At 34.1% G+C, this 8,774-nt stretch overlaps 2 protein-coding genes across 10 annotated transcripts in view; one reads left to right on the top strand and one right to left on the bottom strand.

Moving 5' to 3' along the window:
• Positions 1-661: 661 nt before the first annotated feature.
• Positions 662-5,779, bottom strand: nufip1 (nuclear FMR1 interacting protein 1). Of its 3 annotated transcripts, XM_046869880.1 has the most exons (11): positions 5,652-5,779; positions 5,352-5,535; positions 4,925-4,980; positions 4,664-4,768; positions 4,498-4,560; positions 4,315-4,391; positions 4,095-4,187; positions 3,751-3,929; positions 3,522-3,656; positions 1,695-1,948; positions 662-990 (listed from the first exon to the last, which is right to left on the bottom strand). In XM_046869880.1, the coding sequence occupies exons 1-11, from the start codon at positions 5,664-5,666 to the stop codon at positions 805-807; spliced, it is 1,347 nt and encodes a 448-aa protein (XP_046725836.1). In that variant the 5' UTR covers positions 5,667-5,779; the 3' UTR covers positions 662-804. The 3 variants fall into 3 exon arrangements, with proteins under 3 accessions (XP_046725836.1, XP_046724235.1, XP_046724976.1); XM_046868279.1 differs by having other exon boundaries at positions 5,352-5,747; XM_046869020.1 differs by having other exon boundaries at positions 4,664-4,765; positions 5,352-5,747.
• A 1,744-nt stretch (positions 5,780-7,523) lies between these two features.
• Positions 7,524-8,774, top strand: part of nhej1 (nonhomologous end-joining factor 1) — an 11,071-nt gene continuing 9,820 nt past the window's right edge. For 2 of the 7 annotated variants that reach the window (XM_046855153.1, XM_046855135.1), the window contains exon 1: positions 7,525-7,942. In XM_046855153.1, coding sequence (XP_046711109.1) covers positions 7,932-7,942 — 11 coding nt within the window. In that variant the 5' untranslated portion in view covers positions 7,525-7,931. Of the gene's footprint in view, positions 7,943-8,000; positions 8,222-8,256 lie in introns of those variants that run through there. The other 5 variants (XM_046855144.1, XM_046855161.1, XM_046855184.1 and 2 more) reach the window with 5 other exon arrangements.

Here is an 8,774-nt window from a genome sequence, read left to right as displayed (position 1 = left end):
TATTTATTGTCCCCCCACTGTTAAATGAAATTTACGCCTATCTATCTATCTATCTATCTATCTATCTATCTATCTATCTATCTATCTTGAAATGAATCTATCTGAATGAAATGAGCATAATTTGCAAATACTGGTTCATTGCTTTTGTGTCATTTGTAAACCATTATTGTGCAAAGAAAATCATGGTTTATATATTTCCCTTGTTTAAAAAAAAAAAAAAAAAGTAATTAATCATTGTTAAATTTGAGTTAAACAAAACATTTACACAAACTGTCTTAATCTGAGCTATTTGGCTTGTCAGTTATATTTAGAACAGCATGACAATCACATACAATCAAATAACATCATACTCTTTAAATTAAATAAATTCAGTTCTCCTCTATGCTGTAGTCAATATTCTTGAGGTCACTGGAGTTCATTGGATTACTTATCAAAAAAATGATTTATTGGTTGTAAGGGTTGCCTTGCAACCAATAAGCCCACTGGAACAAAATCAACACTACAAAACTGACCTAAACCAAACTAAACTAAACACAGGTTTGGCTTATATGTTTTTCTCCTGCACAGAAGAAAAAAGCTTACTGATACAGAATGCTTTTGTTTAAACCCACCTTGAGGCCCAGGAGTGTCTTGACAGAAACAAACAGAATAAAAACACTCCTTATTGAGCAATAGTTTTTATTTCCTGTGTTATATCCTTTAATGTTTATCCTATAACAAAAATACTTCTTCAAAAATATTCTTTTCAATGACTGTCTCACCAGGTAACTTTCATCACAACTGAATGCTTATTTTGAGAGATTATCATGTTGTGATGCCATTTACACTAACATTGTTTCCTGACACAAAACTATACACTACTGCAGCTGCAACATCTGGCCTCACAATGTTGGACTCTTTACAAGCTAGACCAAAAAATTCCTTATGAATTATATAGCGAATGCACTGAAGCAACACATTCCTTTCATGACGAATATCTGGAGCCAACAACTGTAAGAAATAAAACAACAATTTACAATCAATAAATGAAATGTCATGTATCCTCACTAGGGTTGTCAAAATTAACGTTAATAACCAGCTTTATTATGCGTTAATGTGCAAATTCATTTTAATGGTACTAAATTTACTAACACGTGATTAAAGCAGCATTTCAGTTTGACAAATTTTATTAAAAACAAATTAATATAAAAGTGGCAAAATTAAATACTTCGATGCAACACACATTCGCAATGTCCTTTCTTTACTCAGATATAAAAATTTATCTAAACATATTTAATCATTTAAAGAAATAAATAAACATAATTTAATAAATAATTAACATTTTTTTTTAAATGATGCTCCGAATCTTAAATCAAGCACCAAATTCCGCTATTCCAATTGGTGTCCTGATGATTTATTTAATTTAAAAACACACATTTGCATAAAACATTTATATTTGCCCATGGCCATGTCGATTAGAGTATTAAAAAATTGAAATGTATTAATTTAAGGTACATTTAAAACAGATTAAAATGTCTGATTAAGTTGACAATCTAATGACAAGCATGCTTTTAATCACGATTAAGTATTTTAATTGATTGACAGCTCTAATCTTGACATATTTCCTGAGAATTATTTATCTAACGTATGCACCTATAAAGATATGTAAAAAATCATTATTAAATTAATAAATAAATAAAAGACATCATTCTCACCATCTCTAGTAAAGTGGGACAACATTTTTGTTGATCAGTCCTAGGATCATTATTTTGTCTTCCCCTTCTTCTCCCTCTTACTCCACTCCTCTTAAGATGTGACTGAAGATGTGGTACTTGTTGGCTGATCTTAGATTCCTTAATTGTCTGCCTTTTCTTAGGCTTTTGTGCACTATTCTGGTTTGGGGTAGAATTAGCTGCAAGCAAGGCCTTGTTTTCCTCTAAAGCCAAAGCACTTTTCAGGATAGGAGAATCTGACAAAGGTAATAAAAAAATCAACACATTTAAATAATAAAGGATTTACTCTGTGCAATACTGGAAAAAATCATGCTGTTCTTAGAAAAATATATAATTTGCTATGATCCCAGCAAATCCACTGACTTTTAAACTTAAAATGTTTAAAAATGGCAGATATAGTAATTTATTGAAAGCTATGCATAAGGAAGAGACCTGAACTTGGGAGTCATATTCATTTTAGTACTTCATAACCTTCACTCAATAACTCTTGCTCTGCAGTGGTATTTGCTGTGTTTTACAACAAATACCACTTAAAGTAAAAAGAGCAGAAACTAATACTTTTTCTTTCTTTAACAAAACTAGTTCTGCATGACAAAAACATAACATTTTATTTGTCTTTGTTTTTAACTAGAAAATGTAAAATGTATTTAAAGAACAACCCAATTATTACCTCAAACATATTTTCTAATGTACTTTCCTGCTTTATCATTAATGCGATGCGCTTTGGGAAGAAAAAAGCAGCCGTTGAGAGAGTGCCGGTGGGAAGGCACGCACCGGGATACACATGAGCGATAACAACGACCGCCGTGAACCAACATATACCAACAATAACGGACGGTGAGAGTGTGGAAGTTTAAATAGGAGCTGGTGATGATGATAAACGAGCACCATATGTGCGCGATTGAAGCAGAGCTTCAGAGAAAGCGGCCGAGAAAGCACCTGACACGCCGAAGGGGGCCGAGGGGGGGTGTGGCAGGTGGATTCCTGACAGATAAACATGTACTGTATGTATTTTTATAGCATGCCTTCATCAAACAAATCGCGGCAACGCTGTTGTGTAAAAAAACCCTCCAAAAACACGTGCATGCACATTCTCATTTATTAACACACATCATGTACATAAAGAAATTTCAAGCACGTTAATATATTGCCGCCATTTTGATTTTTGTTTATCTCGATGCTTTTTGGCGACCCCCTACGACATCGACATAACCGGGTTCCACTGTACTTCTGTGAAAAAGAAAATTTCTCTAATGACCCGGGGTCGTGATTTTAATCCCGTCCGAATCTGCCATGTCTGTCTTTTTCTCACACGACCTCTAAAAATTCCAGAGCAAATTACCTACTGTATTTCAGCAAACTCGGCGCTCCTCTGAGAAATCTAATCCCGTCCGAATGCGAATGTCTGTGATTGGCGAAAACGTTTTTTTCCAAAACGCATTTACTTGTGTGTTTTGGTCAACGCAAACTACCGTACTAACCCTAGCGTGCCGGTATTCAAATTTCCGCTTTCTGCACACCAATAATGCATGTAGAGGTCTTGTGCCACGCCCACATGTAAAACACAGACACTCCTACCTCAGCAATAAACACGGAGATGTTAGTCCCGTCCGAATCCATACATGAAATGACAGACGTCAGCTGAAAAAAATTCTAACTCAAACGTCGTTTGGAAAACTAGTCCCGTCCCAATAGGGCTTTATTTGAACAATGCTGTTATTTACCTTTACATCGTAAGTGAGAAGCACATCGTTAATATGTCTATGGTCCTAAATTGTGCTACAAGAATTTATCTGTGGGGTTTCTCACCCTCCAGTTCTTCATCACTTTCAGTCATATCTTCTCCATAGCTGCATATCAGTGATCCTAGAGCGGAGGTCAGATTTTTGGGGGCCACAGAAATAGAAGCCTTCATCTCCTTTACAGACTCTTCTTTCTCTGAATCTGATGAAAGATATAGACTGCGTAAACACCAAAGATAATGTTAAATAAATTCACACAATTTTATGAGTGGAAAGCAGTAGCTGGATTTGTCTACCTGGGTCACTGGTGGCCAGGACTCCTAGAGGATCTACATCTTGGGGAGGACATGCAAGAGGTGATGCTTGCTCCACCTTTTCACTACCTGGATGGAAGTGTTGATGGCCACCATCTGCATGTCCTCTGTGAGTCTGGAAACCTTGCCTACCATGCACTCGACCATGCCTTTTAAAGCGTCTGTTTAAAGAAATGCATTTATAAAACACATGTTCATTTTCGAATAACTAAAAGGCATCAAAAGTTTAGTTTAGAACTTAACTTGACAAAACTGAATCAAACATCTAAATCTGTACAGTAGAAGCATATAAAAAGCTACTATAAACTACACATGCAATCACATACCCAAACTGAGTGGTTTCCAGCACATCTCCTCTCTTCTCTTTGACTTCCACTAATTTAATTTTCTTCTGTATATTGCTTTGTGTTGGGTAGTTCCTGCACACAGCATTTATTTTTCTCAAACTGATGAAGATATTACAATAGACAGTATATATTGTATTTAAAACAATTAAATAAATTACAATTACAAGTTATGCATTAATTTTTGAGTAAATAATTATACCGTCTCCTTTCCTCTCTCCATTTAGCAATTTCATCTGGAGTGTCCAACTTAATTCGTTTTGCTCCTCGGGCATGACTCTGAAAGACAACAAATATTAAACTTTAAAATATATGTACCCAACAAAATAACCAAAAATTATTATACTACATAAAGATCTAAGCACAATTAAATAGTATCACTCACATTTTTCCAGTGGATTTTGACAAGCTTCTCATGTGCAGTGTATTTGCAATCCTCAAAAGAACACTAAAAAGGAAGCACAAAAAACTTTCAAATCTCCATTTTTCAAGGTTTTACATTTAAGGTCCTACAACTTGCATCTGAAATGTTTGCTAAAATGTTGGATTACCTTTACATGTTGGGCAATATGCTCATCATATTTCTGTTCGTTTTTGAAACCTCGATCACAAGTATCACAGAAATGACTGAATTCTGATTCTTTCTGTTTTTTCTGCTGAAAAATATTCCCAATGATGCACACAAGTTAAAGTACACAGACTGTAGTGAAAACAGACTTGAAATGTACATACTTATACACTAATTCATTAAATGCAGTAGATTCAATTATTGTCTTTAAAAAATTAAATTAAAAAAATAAGCCATATGTTACTTTTTTTCTCCACTGGTTTTGACCATGGTCCTGCCTCCCATAATGACACCCATGACCTGTAAAGTGTCAAACAAGTTATTGTTAAAATTATGAAAATATTACTCAATTAAACAGAGAATAGAATGTTATATACAACTAGCTGGCAACAAGCATAAATTACCAATGCTAATGGTCTTACAGAACCACCACGACCAAAAAAATAAATAATTAAAACAAAAAAAGATGTCCCAGATGTCTTACATTTGACAAACTTAAAAGCTGTGCCTTTAGTGAACTTTCGTTTTTCCCGAAATCAAGCAGTGGATTTCAATAACATATTCTGATATCGCAAACGGTGTGATTTTGGGAAAATGTAATGCTGTCCGGGTTATTAACCATGTGCACTGCCTACATCCCCGCCCCAGACACGAGACTGTACGAAACCTACCAAAACTGTAGTGCTGTACATAAGCTGGAGCTCCGCCGCTGCTGACTGGGTTTGGAGGCCACGGATTTGTCGGCGCAGAATGAAACCAGTTCCAGTCTCTTAATGCCTGAAATGTGTGCGACTGCTGCTGCATTGTCTGCTGTAAATTCAACGGGGCTTCTTGAGCTAGCCAGCTCGAGTCGCTCTGTAAACACCCCTCGGATTCAGCCATGTCCACCGTCAATCACGAGATAAACACAATTACTATGTGGTATATAGAGGCTAGGTTGTATTAAAACGAGCTATCAATTATAATTTTACCGAAACGGAGTGCATCGAAACAGCGTGGTTTTCCTTCTTCTTCTTTCGTGTTTATTGTCGGTTGCCAGACGAACTCTTGTTACATTACCGCCACCAACTGAACTGGAGTGTGGAGGGGGGCTCTGATATCTACAATGTTTTTGACTCAAATCCTTTCCTTTTGAAAACCACAATACTTTGTGTTACACTGGTCTTCTCCCACCCTGTTTGTGTTTCTAATATGTTAATTCCCTATTCCTCAATTCCCGTTCCTTCTGAACGTATACAATTAAAAAATTAAAATTATGTGCAATGTATAAGGATGTGTTCAACTATTTCTGGATTACACTTACTGAATTTTATGTCGAATGTGTAAAGATAAATGCTTCTTTCCTTCTTTGCTATTGCTATTCTGTTTCCACATTTTTCTGTACAGTTCCAATGCAGCAATTCAAATCAAATTACAAATAAATAAACAAACAAAGAATTTAATTGTCTAGTTTTCATCAACAGATTCTGTAAAACCGGTATTTCCTGTATAAACATAATTTTATTTCACATACTGTGCCAATTTGGAATCATCAAAACTTAAAAAAAAAAAGATGGTTCATTGTTTATCTTTTAGATGTAGATAAGAACTGAGTTCTTATGGTATAACTGTCATTGTGATTATAAGCAATACAGAAAAAAACTGTTTTTCTTATGGTTAGAAATCCTTTAAATAATTTGACATCATTACCAACATTGTTAAGCTGATCTATCTCATCAGGTTTTGCTGAAACATACAACTGTGTATCATCAGCCTAGCAATGGAAGCGTATACCATGTATATGTATAATTTCACCCAGGCAGCATATATAAATAAAAAAGCAGTGGGTCCAAGACAGATTTTTGCAGAACACCAAACTTAAATTAACTGTCAAACTCTGCAGGGTCAGACGGAGATCTAATTAATGTTGATAACTCCGAGAGATTATTGATAAAACTCGCTGCAGAAGTTAATGTCAATGAGTGCTTATTACAGTAACATTGTAAAGTACTTACAGTATGCTATGACTACAGCAGATTTGAAAGGAGATACGGTAATGATCTAAAATAGCTTCAGACTGTGAAATTATGACTATATTTTTTCATAACAAATCCAAATCTTAGTATTAAATAAAGAGTGTGTCCACCATACTATTATTCATTTTTATTATGTGTTGCTCTTAATGTCCTTCATTTTCTTTAGATTGTTGAAATCTTATGAGGCCCATAAATTTGAAATTAACAAGAAAGATCATTTTTGAGAAGCAATATGCTTTAAAATCCCCGAATTACACCCCATCCTCATCATACAAATTTCACAGCAAAAAAGATTAGGCTCACACGAGTTAGAATTAAAAAACTATTTTTTTTTACAAGCTGACCCCAATGATATATGATATAATTTAGCATTAGCAATAATTTAATTATTTTAGCCTTTTTTTATTTCCTTTTGTTTTTACATTATGATATTTAATGTGGTTTCATATCTACAGTTAGCAGTTACCAATAATTTGTTGTTGCATGTGATGCTATATTAATGCAGAATATGAAGCACAAACAAATAAAAAATTAAATGTATCTTTATAAAAAAAAACACACACTTGCGTTAAAACTATATATTACATCACAGTAAACTCCGATACATCTACTTTACCCTGAATAGATGTAAAAGAAAAAAAAAAGGTTTACTATTAAAAATCACTGCAAGTCCCTTGATAACATAATAAGCAGTGGTTTTCTTAATGTAATAATTAAGTACATTAAAACTTCATAGAAAAAAAAAGAATAAATAAATAAATAAATAAATAAATAAATAATTAAATCCATAACGTTGTTAAATTGCTGTAAACAAACGTCATTTCCTGGACATAGTCATGTGATAACCACATTACTTCCGGGATTTTTAGGAATTGTGCTCAAACTCTGAACTAGATACTGAACGCTTTAGGAAAACTTAGAAAGTGAATATAAAATACTTCGTTTGTCCGATCAAACAAAAAAATGTTTTAGAATTCTAATGTGTGGTTATTTATGTTGCTTTTTGCTATAAAAATAAAGGTATATCGTAAAAATAACAAACGAAAATTTGGATGCAGCGTATATTTCTAAATACAACGATTTATTCTTGATTTACAGAGGGCGGAATTGTCCCCACAAAGAATTACTGCGTCCCAGTCCGATTACTATACTTCCTAAATAATCCGAGATTCGAATTAATGTGTTCAGAGTCATATACCAAAGATACCCTGGTGATCTACAGCTGATTTCTGAAGTATGGATCAGTGGTAAGTGCTAATCAGGACTATTTACTTTGTTGATTAATACAACGCAATCGATCCTAGCAATTTACATTTATGTTTACTTTTGAGTGTAGTTTCCATTCAGGTGAATGTAATTCGTGCTCGGGTGCGCGCATGATCAGGAAGTCTACTGCGCACGCGTTGTAACCGATGACGACATTAGTTTCCTCAACACACTTGTGTCTGGAATTTTTTGCAATCAGCTATTTTCAAAAACACGCGTTCCCAACTGAGCCTTGTTTCACTGTTTGCACTACATACATGGTAGAGTTCACGATTTTCTTCCTCGGTTAATGATTTTACAGACGTTCCAGTCAGAAAGAGGATTCATCAGAGAAAATAACTATCTGCACTGCATAATCTAGTAAATTGTTTTTTTAAAATGTTTTATTTTTATGTGCAATAATCATTAAAACAGCTTCCTTGCATATGGATCTATTTTGATACTAAGTGATGACTTCAAAAATACAACGATTGTAGTTTTTATAGCAGTCAGTTTGTTCTTATAATCCAAACTGAATGGTAGTGATTTCACCTGACTCGTACTCGTTCACACTTTCCCAGGTGCTGATATGTTTAGTGAAGTAATGCTGGGGGTAAAAATGCGGGGGTTATTTTTGTGGAAATTTTATTTTTCATTTCACAATCATTATTTAGTACACAGGAACTATGAGTTCACAAAGGTATAAACAATTGGAATGGTATACTTATTACAACTATTACAAAATAGGAAAATACAAAATTACAAAATTTCAAGAAACTAAAACAATTTAGATGCATTGATTTGTAGTCATGTCTTGCCAAAGACTTCACAGTG

This window comes from Silurus meridionalis, chromosome 1 (assembly GCF_014805685.1).
Source record: "Silurus meridionalis isolate SWU-2019-XX chromosome 1, ASM1480568v1, whole genome shotgun sequence".
NCBI classification, from domain to species: domain Eukaryota; kingdom Metazoa; phylum Chordata; class Actinopteri; order Siluriformes; family Siluridae; genus Silurus; species Silurus meridionalis.
This window is presented reverse-complemented; position numbering and strand designations above follow the sequence as displayed.

Coding starts and splice junctions, on each gene's coding strand:
- nufip1 (XM_046868279.1), bottom strand. CDS start 5,562: ATGGCTGAATCCGAGGGGTGTTTACAGAGCGACTCGAGCTGGCTAGCT. Junction 4,392..4,497: donor TCAAAATCCACTGGAAAAAT/GTGAGTGATACT, acceptor GTTGTCTTTCAG/AGTCATGCCCGAGGAGCAAA. Junction 4,188..4,314: donor TGGAGAGAGGAAAGGAGACG/GTATAATTATTT, acceptor TGCTGTGTGCAG/GAACTACCCAACACAAAGCA.